The following is a 16,147-nucleotide window of genomic DNA, read 5'->3' as shown; positions in this document are numbered from 1 at the left end:
GGAAACATGCCAACAATTACCCTGTCAAGTCCCCTTAAGATCTTGTGTGTTTGAATAAGGTCACCTCTCATTCTTCTAAACTCCAAGGAATACAGGCCCAAACTATTTCATCTCACCTGGTAGGACAACCTTCTCATCCTAGGTGCCTGGTGAATTTCCTTTGGATTGCCTACAATGTTACTATGTTGTTATTTTTAAGGTAAGAGAACCAAGACTGTTCACAGTACAGGAAGTCCCTGGGTTACGAACGAGTTCCGTTTCTGAGACTGTTCGTAACTTGATTTTTATCTGCAACTCGGAACAGTGCCCGCACATGCGCACTTGGCCTGGGGTTGGGCCAAAGAAGGTGTACCGCCACCGTGGTAGGATCGGGGGCAGGGCTCGCTCACGAACCGAAGGTCGTTAAGACCACGAAGGTCGGTTCGTATGTACAGGTGTTCGTAAGTCGGGGACTTCCTGTATTCCAGGTGAGGCCTCGCTAACACCCTGTACAATTACAACAAAACATCCTTATTTTTAAACTCCAACCCCTTTGCCGTTTGCCTTCTTAACTACTTGTTGGACCCAACTGCTATTTATGATTCATGTACTAGAACATCTAGATCCCACTGTATTTCATTCACTTTCAGCCCTTCTCCATTAAGATAATAATCTGCCTTTTGATTTCTCTTACCAAAGTGCATGACCTCACATTTCCCCCACATTAAACTCCATTTGCCACTTTTGCCCACTCATTCAATTATATCCCGTTGCAGAATCACAGTATGCTGATCACAATGTGCCCTTCCACCTATTTTCGTATTAGCGGCAAATTTGAAAACCTTACAATGTTCAATCCTCCATTTCATTAATGCAAATAATCAACCATTAAGGGCCAAGAATTGATCCCTGCTGTACTCCACTAGTTACCTCCTCCTAGTCTGAAAAGGACCCATTTCAGAATCAGGTTTATTATCACTAACATATAACATGAAATATGTCCTGATGAAGGGTCTCGACCCAAAATATCAACTGTTTATTTCCCTCCGTGGATGCTGCCTGACCTGCTGAGTTCCTCCAGCATTTTGTGTGTGTTACTCCAAGATTCCAGCACCTGCAGAATCTTGTGTCTCTGATGATGTGGAGTTTGTTGTTTTTTCAGCAACAGTACAGTGCAAAGCCATAAAAATTACTATAAATCACAAAATAAATAAATAGTGCAAAAAAAAACCGAATAATGAGGTAGTGTTCATGGACTGTTTAGGAATCTGATGTTGGAGGGGAAGAAGTCAGTCCTGAATCATTGAGTGTGGGTCTTCAGGCTCCTGTACCTCCTCCCCAATGCTAGTAAGAGGGCATGTCCAGTTTATTCTGTTTTCTGCGAGATGGCCAGTTTTCAATCCATTCTGACACTTTCTCCAATACCAGAGGCTTTTAAATTTATGCACTCCTATGTGGTATCTTGTTAAGTGCCTTTTTTTACACTACACCTACAATTTGCTCTTTATCAACTCCACTGTTACATCCTCAAAGAATTGAAGCCAATTTATCAAACATGATTTACCTTTCATAAAACTCTGTTGAATTGGTTTAATTATATTCAGCTTTCCTGAATGATTAGCTATTTCCTCTCTAATTATTGAATCTATCATCTTGTCAATAATAGCTGTTAATCTAACTGGCTTGCAGTTCTCTGCTTTTCTCCTTTTGTTTTTGAACAGGGGAGTCACATTGGAATTTAGCAAGTTACGAAAAATTTCAACCAATGGCCCATCATCTCTGCAGCCACTTCCTTTAAAACCCTAGCATGCAGTCCATTGGGTCCGAGTGACTTGTCTGCCTTCAGTCCCCCCCGCATTTCTCCAATACTTCATCCTTTGCAATTGGGATTTTTCTTAGTTCTACCATGTTATTTTAAATTAGGTCATATGATATATTAGGGATGTTAGCAATATCTTCCATGGCAAAGACTGATACAAAAGTTATTCAACGTAACTGTCACTTGTTATTAATTCACCAGCCTCGTTCTCTAGAGGCCCAAAATTTACTTCAGCTGCCCTCTTCCTATTTATAGATCCATAGACACTTGTACTGTTTGTTTTTATAGTACATGCAAGCTCTCTCTCAAGATTCATTTTCTCCCTTCTTGTGTTTTTTCTTGTCTTCTGCTGCTGGATCATAAAAACTTCCCAGTTATCTGATCTACCACTAGCCTTTGCCACTTTATATACCTAGATTTCATTTTAACATTATCCCTTACCTCCTTTGTTAACCAGGGATTGTGCATCTTTCTCATGGAATCCCTCTTTTTGATTGGGATAAGCTCCTGCTGAGCATTATAGACCAGCTGTTTGAATATCTGCCACTATTTCTTTACTGACCTGATAAACAAATATGAGCTGCAATTCGTCTTAAACTTCCATGAAGGATAGGGGATTTAATGAGGGACATTGAAACCACCCATCAAGTTCCAGACGGGAAAATTAAGCCTTTGTTTTTGAAATAAATGAGGGGAAGGGCAGTTTTAAGAGTAAAAGTTTGCACATAATTTTAACACTTCAATTTGAAAACCACAGTCTCCAATCAAAACTTATTCTATTTTTTTTATATATATCCTGAAATTTATAACAACATCCTTGTGTTATGGACTCAGTGAAAGTCCCTTTAAGATAGAGAGTGTGTGTATGTGTGTGTGGGGCGTGCTTACGTCAATAGAAGATAAAGGACGTAATGACGTTGTTGAAGAAGTCAGAAGAAGAAGGAGAGAGAGAGAGAGAAGGGAGAGAGACACCAGCCTGCTTGTTTTCTCTATCGATGGATGAGAAACAATAACTGTGTTTGCCACTGAAATCCATGTATGGAAGTTGGAAGTAATCCGGTGGAGTTCACTTTGTTGCTGACCTATAGAAGGAAACAGGTATTTGTGTGTGGACGACCACGATTCGGATGCTTTTCGGGGTGAGGAAGTCACTACCGAGTAAATACTGAAGTGTCGTTTGGGGTTCCATCGTGGAACATTTGGATTTCGTATCTACTCTCCCTATGTTCTCTACATCTACGTCTTATCTTCAGACAACGGTGGTTGTTGAAGAAGCCCTTGCTCATGTTTCACCTTATGGCTTGCGGAACTGAACTTTAAGAACCATTCCGGAACTGGGAGTTTTGGACTTTGTCACACACACACACGAAGAGTTTAGTTTTGGGGTTAACGTTCAAGGTTTAACATTTTTGAATTCTAACATACTAACATTTTTACTTTTGTTTTACGTATTATCATAAGTAGTGATTAATAAAATAGTTTTTAACACTGAATCATGCTCAGTGTGTTTCTTTTGTTGCTGGTTCGTGACAAAATTGGGGGCTCGTCCGGGATAGTTCCCAAGGTTAACGAGTGTCGTCTGGGATTGTACCCCAGATTGACGAGATTTGTTCGAGATTCAATCCAAAGATTTTTGAGGGAGGTCTGATAAATTCTTTTTAATTGGCTTGTGTGTGTGGAAACCAGCAGCAATGGATATTAAGGCATTTTTGGAGACACCAACCCAAAAGGGATTGGAGGTGGCGAAAAAGGATGATTTGATAAAGATTGCTACAAGGCTAAACCTTACAGAAGTAAAGCAGTCTATGAGAAAGGCAGATATTCAGAGATTGATAGCTGGCCATTATGTGGAAAAGAAGGTGTTTGAGAAGGAAGTGTTAAAACAGTTTCCTGGCAGTGAAATAGCAATTTCTGAGGCACAGGTGCAGCTGGCAAAGATAGAGGCTGAACGAGAACAAAATAAATTAGAAGCTGAACGAGAGCAAAAGAGATTAGAGGCCGAACGAGAGCAAACCCAGTTAAAGATAGAAGCTGAACGAGAGGAAAAGAGATTAGAGGCCGAACAAAAGAAATTAGAGGCCGAACGAGAGATAACTCGGGATGAAGTTAGAGGCGGAAACGGGAACTAATTCGGTTTAAAGTTTGAGGCAGAGGAGAAGGAAAAACAGAGGCAGCATGAGTTACAAATGAAGCGTAGGAGTTCGGAGTCTGATTCTGATGATGGTTTTTCAGCCAGCAGGGAGGTTCGATTAGTCCCTCCGTTTGAAGAAGATCAGGTTGATCAGTATTTCCAACATTTTGAAAAGGTTGCTGTGAGTTCAAACTGGCCAAGGAAAGGATGGGCTCTTATGGTACAGAGTGTGATTAAAGGTAAAGCTCAAAAAGCTTATTCTGCTTTGTCTGTTGAGGATGCAGCTGATTATACCAAGGTAAAACAAGCTATATTGAAGGCCTATGAATTGGTCCCTGAGGCTTATAGACAAAAATTCAGAGACTTGAGGAAATCTGCAGATCAGACTTATATGGAATTTGCCAATGGAAAGAGAATATGTTTTGAACGATGGTACATGGCTAAAAATATAGATGGGGATTTTGATAAATTGACAGAATTGATACTGGTGGAAGACTTTAAAAGATGTGTTCCAGCTGAATTAACAACATATTTAAATGAAAAGGCAGTGGAAACTTTACAAGAAACTGCTAGGTTGGCAGATGATTATGCTTTAACCCATAAATCCAAATGGGGACAACCTAAAACCTTTCAAAAGAGTTACAAAGACAATCCAGGGAAACCAGAGATTAAATTAGGAGGTAATCAAAAAGGAAAGGATGAAAAGAAGCCAGGGCTGGAGAAACCTGTTGAGCGTACTTGTTATTACTGTAAGAAACCTGGCCATGTGATATCTAATTGTGCCCTTTTGAAGAAAAGGAAGGAAGCTGTGCCCAATGCTTGCTTTCAGGCAATTAAAAATCAAAAAGGTTTAGGAGATGCTGTTAAAGATCAGTCCTTGCAAGAGGTAAAGGCTGAAAAGTTGGTGGAGGTGAGAAAGGAATTCCGTTCTTATCTATCAGAGGGTTTTGTTTCACTGAATGATGAGTCACCCCAGGTGCCAGTGAAAATTCTTAGAGTTACTGGGGCTAGTCAATCTCTCTTGCTGGACAGTGTTTTAAATTTTGGTGAAGAAAGTGACACTGGTGAGGTAAATCTAGTACAAGGCGTTACAGGTGAGACCATGTCTGTCCCTTTACACAGGGTGATTTTAAAGTCAAAGTTCGTAGAAGGACCAGTCGAGATAGGGATAAGACCTAGTTTGCCAGTGGAAGGAGTTTCTTTGTTATTGGGAAATGACCTTGCAGATGGAGAAATTGTTCCTGTGGTACGGTTAACGACCAAACCAAGGATTGATGAGTCTGAGAATGATCCAGATGTTTACCCATCATGTGCGGTGACTCGAGCTAGAGAATTAGCCAAGACAGACAGTCCGATGCAGTCTGATAACGCGATTTATGAGGAAGGCAGAATTCATACAATCCAGAAGGGGTTACAAAGGCTGAAATTTCCCTTCCTCTATCTGTTAATGGAACACACCAGTACCCTTTTAATAGGTCAATCTTTGTAAGAAATTTTGCCTTTCCCACTCTGTCTATGCAATCATCCACCCTAGGAATAGGGTAAGCATCTGACTTTGTTACAGCATTCACTTTCCTGTAATCTGTGCAAAATCTAACAGTTCCATCAGGTTTAGGTACAATAACACAGGGCGAACTCCAATTTGAAGTAGAATGTCTAATAATATCATTTTCCAACATGTATTTTATTTCCTGATCAACAGGTTTACTTTTTTCCACATTCATTCGATATGGGTGTTGTTTGATTGGTTTTGCATCCCCAACATCATGGGTAATTATCGATGTTCTGTTTGGAACATCTGGGAACAGATTTTTAAATTTTAAAATTAATTCTCTCATCTGTTGTTTTTGTAAAACTTGTAAATGGTCCAACTTCGTTTCAAGGTTCTCCAGGATATTTTGGTTTTTTAGTTTCGATGGAACAATATTTGGTCTAAATTGGCCTTCCTCAACATCAACATCAGGCATTCTAGAAACAACCTTTACACCATCCACCAAGGCCACAACTGAATCCCTCTCATAATAAGGTTTTAGCATATTTACATGACAGAGTTGTGTTTTCTGGCGTCTATCTGGTGTTTTGATTGTATATATTAAATCAGTCACTCGAGATTCAATAGCATAGGGTCCAGAAAAACGAGATTGCAATGGATTATTTTGGCTAGGGAAAAATACCAACACCTTTTGCCCCACTGCGAATGTCCTAGGCCGAGCACGTCTATCAAAATATGTCTTCATTCTTATCTGGCTGGTTTTCAAATTCTCTCTCGCTAGCTAGCAGACTCTCTCCAACCGAGTTTTAAATTTTTGGACATGGGGAGATCTCCATTTCCTCATTAACACTCCATTTTTGACATAGTATCCAACTGGCACTTTTTCAATCTCCTCACATGAGAGAACTTTTTCTTTCAATTCTGTCAACTCAGGATCCTTTGTCTGTTCCACCATAAAATCCTTCCTCGACAAAGACAAATCTTTAAATTCAGGCTCACTATAAGGATGTTGATCCTCCAGTGAAGACAGACAGTCCGATGCAGTCTGATGTGGTTCCTTGTGACAGTCCTAAACAGGAAGAAAATTATGATGCCTTATCTGAGACTTTTCTGTCTTCACTGGAGGATCAACATCCTTATAGTGAGCCTGAATTTAAAGATTTGTCTTTGTCGAGGAAGGATTTTATGGTGGAACAGACAAAGGATCCTGAGTTGACAGAATTGAAAGAAAAAGTTCTCTCATGTGAGGAGATTGAAAAAGTGCCAGTTGGATACTATGTCAAAAATGGAGTGTTAATGAGGAAATGGAGATCTCCCCATGTCCAAAAATTTAAAACTCGGTTGGAAAGAGTCTGCTAGCTAGCGAGAGAGAATTTGAAAACCAGCCAGATAAGAATGAAGACATATTTTGATAGACGTGCTCGGCCTAGGACATTCGCAGTGGGGCAAAAGGTGTTGGTATTTTTCCCTAGCCAAAATAATCCATTGCAATCTCGTTTTTCTGGACCCTATGCTATTGAATCTCGAGTGACTGATTTAATATATACAATCAAAACACCAGATAGACGCCAGAAAACACAACTCTGTCATGTAAATATGCTAAAACCTTATTATGAGAGGGATTCAGTTGTGGCCTTGGTGGATGGTGTAAAGGTTGTTTCTAGAATGCCTGATGTTGATGTTGAGGAAGGCCAATTTAGACCAAATATTGTTCCATCGAAACTAAAAAAACCAAAATATCCTGGAGAACCTTGAAACGAAGTTGGACCATTTACAAGTTTTACAAAAACAACAGATGAGAGAATTAATTTTAAAATTTAAAAATCTGTTCCCAGATGTTCCAAACAGAACATCGATAATTACCCATGATGTTGGGGATGCAAAACCAATCAAACAACACCCATATCGAATGAATGTGGAAAAAAGTAAACCTGTTGATCAGGAAATAAAATACATGTTGGAAAATGATATTATTAGACATTCTACTTCAAATTGGAGTTCGCCCTGTGTTATTGTACCTAAACCTGATGGAACTGTTAGATTTTGCACAGATTACAGGAAAGTGAATGCTGTAACAAAGTCAGATGCTTACCCTATTCCTAGGGTGGATGATTGCATAGACAGAGTGGGAAAGGCAAAATTTCTTACAAAGATTGACCTATTAAAAGGGTACTGGTGTGTTCCATTAACAGATAGAGGAAGGGAAATTTCAGCCTTTGTAACCCCTTCTGGATTGTATGAATACAATGTTTTACCATTTGGAATGAAAAATGCTCCGGCAACATTTCAAAGAATGATTAATTCAGTGATTCATGGGTTAAAACATACAGATGCCTACATTGACGACTTAGTGACTGGGAATGATACTTGGGAAGATCACATCTCTGCGTTAGAAAGGTTGTTTGAAAGACTTTCCAAGGCTAACCTTACAGTTAACTTGGCTAAAAGTGAATTTGGCCGTGCCACTGTGACGTATCTTGGGTATGTTGTAGATCAAGGCAAGCAAGCTCCTGTTCAGGCAAAAGTTCAAGCGATATCTGAGTTCCCTATTCCCACAGGTACGAGGACTGTTAGAAGATTTTTGGGAATGGTTGGATATTATCGAAAATTTTGTAAAAATTTTGCTGATATTGCTCTTCCCCTAACTAATCTTCTGAAGAAGGGAGTAAAGTTTGTTTGGACAGATTCTTGTCAAGAAGCATTTGAGAAGCTGAAAGCCATTTTATGCTACCATCCTGTGCTCAAAACACCTGACTTTGAAAAGCCATTTTCATTAGCAGTAGATGCCAGTGATGAAGCTGCAGGAGCTGTGTTGTTGCAGAAGGGTGACCTTGATGATATTGACCATCCTGTAGCTTACTTTTCAAAGAAATTTAATGAGCATCAAAAGAATTATTCCACCATAGAGAAAGAATTACTGTCGCTTGTTTTAGCCTTGCAACATTTCAGTGTATATGTTTGCACCGCTCAGAAACCATTGACTGTATATACAGATCATAACCCACTGGTGTTTCTGAGCCGAGTCAAAAACAAGAACAGAAGGCTGTTAAACTGGAGTTTAATTTTGCAAGAGTTTGATCTCAGGATAACTCACATTAAAGGCAAAGATAATGTGATTGCTGATTGTCTTTCCCGATGTTAAATGGGAAACGTGTATCTGTACTAATCTGATAGTCTGTAGTTGTGTAGCATGATAATTATTAACATTACTAACTGTATGCGCGGTTGAATTTTTCTTGGGAAAAATTTTTTTTAGGTGGGAGGTGTTATGGACTCAGTGAAAGTCCCTTTAAGATAGAGAGTGTGTGTATGTGTGTGTGGGGCGTGCTTACGTCAATAGAAGATAAAGGACGTAATGACGTTGTTGAAGAAGTCAGAAGAAGAAGGAGAGAGAGAGAGAGAAGGGAGAGAGACACCAGCCTGCTTGTTTTCTCTATCGATGGATGAGAAACAATAACTGTGTTTGCCACTGAAATCCATGTATGGAAGTTGGAAGTAATCCGGTGGAGTTCACTTTGTTGCTGACCTATAGAAGGAAACAGGTATTTGTGTGTGGACGACCATGATTCGGATGCTTTTCGGGGTGAGGAAGTCACTACCGAGTAAATACTGAAGTGTCGTTTGGGGTTCCATCGTGGAACATTTGGATTTCGTATCTACTCTCCCTATGTTCTCTACATCTACGTCTTATCTTCAGACAACGGTGGTTGTTGAAGAAGCCCTTGCTCATGTTTCACCTTATGGCTTGCGGAACTGAACTTTAAGAACCATTCCGGAACTGGGAGTTTTGGACTTTGTCACACACACACACACGAAGAGTTTAGTTTTGGGGTTAACGTTCAAGGTTTAACATTTTTGAATTCTAACATACTAACATTTTTACTTTTATTTTACGTATTATCATAAGTAGTGATTAATAAAATAGTTTTTAACACTGAATCATGCTCAGTGTGTTTCTTTTGTTGCTGGTTCGTGACAAAATTTTTTTTTTTTTTTTTTTTTTTCAGTGACCTCCCTCAACGTGATTGCTGATTGTCTTTCCCGATGTTAAATGGGAAACGTGTATCTGTACTAATCTGATAGTCTGTAGTTGTGTAGCATGATAATTATTAACATTACTAACTGTATGCGCGGTTGAATTTTTCTTGGGAAAAATTTTTTTTAGGTGGGAGGTGTTATGGACTCAGTGAAAGTCCCTTTAAGATAGAGAGTGTGTGTATGTGTGTGTGGGGCGTGCTTACGTCAATAGAAGATAAAGGACGTAATGACGTTGTTGAAGAAGTCAGAAGAAGAAGGAGAGAGAGAGAGAGAAGGGAGAGAGACACCAGCCTGCTTGTTTTCTCTATCGATGGATGAGAAACAATAACTGTGTTTGCCACTGAAATCCATGTATGGAAGTTGGAAGTAATCCGGTGGAGTTCACTTTGTTGCTGACCTATAGAAGGAAACAGGTATTTGTGTGTGGACGACCACGATTCGGATGCTTTTCGGGGTGAGGAAGTCACTACCGAGTAAATACTGAAGTGTCGTTTGGGGTTCCATCGTGGAACATTTGGATTTCGTATCTACTCTCCCTATGTTCTCTACATCTACGTCTTATCTTCAGACAACGGTGGTTGTTGAAGAAGCCCTTGCTCATGTTTCACCTTATGGCTTGCGGAACTGAACTTTAAGAACCATTCCGGAACTGGGAGTTTTGGACTTTGTCACACACACACACGAAGAGTTTAGTTTTGGGGTTAACGTTCAAGGTTTAACATTTTTGAATTCTAACATACTAACATTTTTACTTTTATTTTACGTATTATCATAAGTAGTGATTAATAAAATAGTTTTTAACACTGAATCATGCTCAGTGTGTTTCTTTTGTTGCTGGTTCGTGACACTTGACATTATGTTAGAACCTAGGACAATAAACTTGTGCACCTCCCAAATGTCAGTCATCAAAAAAAAACACTGAATGCATTGCAAACCAGAGCATGTTTTGAACTAGACTAACAAAATCACTACACTCCAATATCCCCATCAAAGAAACTATAGTAAACTATAGAAAATATTACATATATACACATATGCATGAATATGTGCATACAGTAACACACTCAAATCTCTTGGGCATTCCCTCAGGATCAAAGATAAGCTGTTCCTACTCCGGTTTTGTAGGTTCTGGTGGTGAATGAGGCCAATATGGGAACTGCAGACTCTTCCACAGCTGAGGCAGGTGGTGGCCTGTTGGCTAGCAGATGAGTACATTGTGAGTTCTGCTCCTTCCACCCGTCCTCATGGCCTCCAAGTGCTCCCAAAAGGTTCTCAATGCCACACCAGATGCTGTGATCTTGAGCCAAATATTCCCAGGGGTCAGCCAGGATATTCCATTTCATCAAAGTGGCTTTGATCACCTCCTTGAATCCTTTCTCTGTCATTTCTTCCCATGACAGAGCTCCGAACAGAACGTCTGTCTCAGGAATCTGGTATCAGACATGTGAACGATGTAGCCTGACTGACAGAGTTTAACTATGACCTCAAAGCTGGGGACATTGGCCCAGAGGACACGAACGCTGGTTTGCTTTATCCTTCCAGTGAATTTGGAGGATTCTGCAGCGACAGTCTTGGTGGATTTTTACTTCAGTGCCTTGAAATGTCTGACATAGGTGGTACAGGTCTCAGGAACATATAGGAAAGCAGGAATCACTTCAGCCTGGTAGACCAACAGTTTTGTACTAAGTCGAACATTTTGACCTTCAAAATACCCTTTTCCTGAATTGATCAAATGCCACGTAGATGCTATGAATCATCGATGTCTGCCTTTACTGAAAGATGGATTGTCAGGTATGTGAAATTGTCCATGTTTTCCAGGGTGTTGCCATGAATTTTTATTGTCAGAGGGCAGTGTGGGCAACAGGGACCGGTTAGGAGAGGATCATTGACTTGTGGAGGTTGAGTACAACGCCCATCCTCTTTTACACTGCTGTGGAGGTGTTTACAATGGCTTGGAGCTCAGCCTCTGAGCACATACAAATGCAAGCATCGCCTACATACAAGAGTGAGAGTGAAAAAAAAATATACACACACACACACACACACACACACAATTGAAGCTCTAGTACAAAATGTACAAGTGAAATACTGTGGATATTGGAATCAAATAAAAACAAAACCTCTACTCTGCGAGTCAGGCCGCATAGGTGGAGAAAGAAACAGAGCCAACACTCTGGATTGATAGCCTGACTGCTAATGATTTGATCTGAAAGAAATTTGCTCTCTACTTTTGTTAACAGAACCAATAAGTTTTTCAGCATTTTTATTGAATTACAGTTAAAAAACTAACTTTGACTTACCTTGATTGTCTGATTCAGAGCTGTACTTTTTTACGGTTAGGTCCAATGGTCTATCTTGATCAGCCATAAGCAACTTGCTTAAAACAGGATTTAGAGCACTGGCACCGAGCACAGGTGTTTTAGATGTACTTTGGTCCTTGGTGCTGGAGAGTACAATAGAGTCCTGAGAAGTGCTAGTTTTTGAGGTATATTCAGCAGCAAACTCCCTGATCATTCGATGCATAATCTCACGAGCCACTAAAGGAATAGTGGGGTCGACAACCCACAGATTATCTGCAAAGGCAAGAAAAGCAAATGGTACTCAGTTTGTATGAAATATACAGCAAATTTTACACAGGTGGAGGCAAAGAGCTGTAGTTCTCTTCGACTTCTTTAATGCTAAAGTACCCAAGATTTAAAAATAAAAGAGCTTACTGCAGAGACAGCTAAAAGCAATAGTTAGTCATATAATGAGAGTTGTATAGCAATAGAAACAGGCCCCTCGGCCCACCACTTCTATGCTGCACCATGCCTATCTATACTAATTCCACTTGCCTGCATTAATTCCATATCCTTCTATGCCCTGCTCATGCAAGTATCTGTCTAGACGCCTCTTAAATTTTGTTACTGTTCCTGCCTCCACCATATCCTTTGGCAGCTCATTCCAGATACCAACACAAGAACTTTCCCCTCAGATCCCCTTTAATTCTCCTCCCTCTCATCTTAAACCTATGCCCTCTAGTTTTAAACACTTGTTAAACCAGCCACACATAAAAAAAGATATTTTAATCTTTTACTTGGCTTAACCTTTAAAAAAAGTAATTCCTCCCAGAGACAGGAAAAGGAACCATTGCCTGGGAATATAGTTTATATCAGAGTTTAGCACAACTCTGATTAAAGTATGTGAGCATTACTACTTAAAAATAAATATACTGTCATAGCATGTCAGTTTATTGCTTATTAAATCTTCCTGTCAGCTGGATCCTAAGGCAAGGAAAAATACGGAATGAAATAGTTCACCAAAATGAAATGAGAAACTGTCTTCATTTGTTTTCTGAGCACATTACAAATTTACTGAGCTATATGAGAAAAAAAACACCTGCCAATGTCAACAAAGCCAGAAACAATGTACGGAGGTGAAGCACTAAGATAAGCATTGAAACAACAGATCACCGAAACCATTTCCCTCCTACTGGCCTGCTCCACTATTCAATAAAATTAAGGATCTAAATAAATGTACCTACTCTTGCCCTTTAATACACATTGTTAAAAAAATTCTATGTGCAGTAATCTCCATTAATCTAAACACACTTGAAACTTTGGCAATGCCATACCAACAAGATTTTCTGGACAACCAGATGTTGTTTTATCAACACTCCATCATACTTTTAATTCACTATTTTTAGATGGCATACAATAGAATAATAAATTTTCCAATAAGCTTCAAGAAAGCAAGAGAACCGGTGCCCTGGTGAGAGGAAAGAGTATGAGAATCAGCACCCAGGTTAGCCAGATGCTGAACTATCGGGATTTCCAGTCAAATAGCAGATTATCAGAGTTTTACTGTACATGTAGAAGTTTTAAATTTTAATCCGAAAGGTCCGGTTCTAATTTTTAGACTATGTACTGAACTCCCAATCCAGCAAAAGTAGTTTCACTTTAAGTTCCGTTCAATACCTTAAAAATTTGAAATTCCATGGAATACAATGCTAATCTCTCCTTGTGGTTTAACCCTTAGTAGTCCAGGTAATACTATGCTATAATCCTTACAGCCATCTTTACCACCATTTTTGCCTGGATCTTAGTCTTAATGCAATTTAGGTAGAGCTGTTGTATGGAGGTGCTTGTGCTAGAATCCCATGATGTGAAACCACTTGAACACTGTTTCTTCAGCCATCTGCTTGCCTTCGCCGATCTCCTTATCCCTATGTCAATTTCCTCATGGTTCAGATATTAATCTCAAGATTATAACCCTTGAGGTCCTTTCCTTTCATTTAACGTATTATTCTTAAAGAGGACTTCTTGACTCCTCTCTTTCCTAAGATGCTGGTCTTTCTTGCATTTATACACACTAAATTGTACTTTGTTCTAAACCCTGGACAAAACTTTGAAATGTTGAATGAATCACCCTACATTGGAGCCAAAATAAAATAAAACACCTACTCCTCTGCACAAAATTCCCACTCTCACCAAAATCTGAACTTTACTCAGCTTTTGTGCACTTACCAATGTGGCCACTCTGTGTATTAGCAATAGGCTGGTTGGTATTGAGTACTTATGTTCATCACGTCCTCCTGATGGAACACCCTTTCAACACTACAATAATCTTTAATCAGATATTTAATGGCAAACTTGGATCATGTATGATCAACAGGAGCTACTGAGGATTTTGCAAAATAATCATAACATAAGGATAAAATCATCATCCAGAGTCCTACCACTTGAAATCCTACTATAGTGGGAGAATTTGCCTGGAGGCGGCGGAAGTGGGAGAAGTTCTCAATGAGTACTTCTCTTCGGTATTCACCAGGGAGAGGGGTCTTGATGATGCGGAAGGGAGTGCTGGTAGGGGTAATGTTCTTGAGGTTGTTGATATCAAGAGAGAGGATGTGTTGAAGTTGTTAAATAATATTAAGACAGATAAATCTCCGGGGCCTGACGGGATTTTCCCCAGGCTGCTTCGAGAGGCTAGGGAGGAGATTGCTGAACCGCTGGTAAGGATCTTTGAGTCCTCGTTGTCTACGGGGGTGGTGCCAGAGGATTGGAGGATTGCGAATGTGGTCCCCTTGTTCAAAAAAGGTAATAGGGATAGGCCAGGGAATTATAGACCGGTGAGTCTCACGTCTGTGGTGGGTAAGCTGTTAGAAAGGATTCTAAGGGATAGGATTTATGAACACCTAGAGAATCATGGACTGATTAGGGACAGCTAGCATGGCTTTGTGAAGGGAAGTTCTTTGAGGAGGTGACCAGGAAGATTGATGAGGGCAGTGTGGTGGATGTGGTTTACATGGATTTTAGTAAGGCATTTGATAAGGTTCCTCATGGTAGGCTTCTTCAGAAGGTCAGAGGCCGAGGGATCCAAGGAAGCTTGGCTGTGTGGATTAGGAATTGGCTTGCATGTAGAAAGCAGAGGGTTGTGGTAGAAGGAGTGCCCTCGGATTGGAAGGCAGTGACTAGTGGTGTCCTGCAGGGATCGGTTCTGGGACCTCTACTTTTTGTGATATTTATAGATGACTTAGATGAGGGGGTGGAGGGCTGGGTTAGTAAGTTTGCGGACGACACTAAGATAGGCAGTGTTGTGGATAGTGTGGAGGGCTGTCGGAGCTTACAGAGGGATATTGATAGGATGCAGAGCTGGGCTGACAAGTGGCAGATGGAGTTCAATCCGGAGAAGTGTGAGGTGGTACACTTTGGAAGGACAAACTCCAGGGCAGAGTACAGGGTAAACGGCAAGGTACTTGGCAGTGTGGAGGAGCAGAGGGATCTGGGGGTTCATATTCACAGTTCGTTGAAAGTTGCCTCACAGGTGGAAAGAGCAGTTAAGAAGGCCAATGGGATGTTGGCTTTTATAAGTCGTGGGATTGAGTTTAAGAGCCTCGAGGTTATGATGCAGCTTTACAAAACTCTAGTTAGGCCACATTTAGAGTACTGTGTTCAGTTCTGGTCGCCTCATTATAGGAAGGATGTGGAGGCATTGGAGAGGGTGCAGAGGAGATTTACCAGGATGCTGCCTGGATTGGAGGGTATTGAATATGAGGAGAGGCTTAAGGTGCTAGGGCTTTATTCACTGGAAAGGAGGAGGATGAGAGGAGACATGATAGAGGTAAATAAAATATTGAGAGGAATAGATAGAGTAGACAGTCAGCGCCTCCTTCCCAGGGCACCAATGCTCAAGACGAGAGGTCATGGCTTTAAGGTTATGGGTGGGAGGTTCAGGGGAGATGTCAGAGGGAGGTTTTTCACCCAGAGTGGTTGGTGCATGGAATGCACTGCCTGGGGTGGTGGTGGGGGCAGATACATTGAACAGGTTCAAGAGCTTGTTGGATAGGCATATGGAGGAAAGTGAGATAGAGGGATATGCAGGAGGAAGGGGTTAGGTAGTGTGAGGGTGGTCTGATGGACGGCACGACACGGTGGGCCGAAGGGCCTGTTTTGTGCTGTATGGTTCTATGGTTCTATACCCTCAATAATTGAGCTGCAGTATAGGAAACCAATCTCCAAGCCTTTGTTGAAGCTTTCACTGAAGCATACTAGAGGATGGGCCTTTCCCTCAACATCTGCAAGATAAAAGGCCCCTTCCCAACCTGCCCCTGCTGCACCAAACTTCCTTCCAACAATAACATTCACCCTGGAAAACATGGATCACTTTCCATACTCAGGAGCCACCTTTCGGTGAAGGGAGGTGTCAG

At 40.6% G+C, this 16,147-nt stretch overlaps 1 protein-coding gene across 1 annotated transcript in view; it reads right to left on the bottom strand.

Moving 5' to 3' along the window:
- The window catches only part of LOC127576871 (uncharacterized), a 102,590-nt gene that overhangs the window by 65,150 nt on the left and 21,293 nt on the right, over nucleotides 1-16,147 (bottom strand). The window contains 1 exon segment of the mRNA XM_052027677.1: nucleotides 11,760-12,032. Within this exon segment, the coding sequence (XP_051883637.1) occupies nucleotides 11,760-12,032 (273 nt within the window).

This window comes from Pristis pectinata, chromosome 12, assembly GCF_009764475.1.
Source record: "Pristis pectinata isolate sPriPec2 chromosome 12, sPriPec2.1.pri, whole genome shotgun sequence".
Classification (NCBI taxonomy): Eukaryota; Metazoa; Chordata; class Chondrichthyes; order Rhinopristiformes; family Pristidae; genus Pristis; species Pristis pectinata.
The sequence above is the reverse complement of the archived record's forward strand: the minus strand, read 5'-3'. Positions and strand labels throughout refer to the sequence as shown.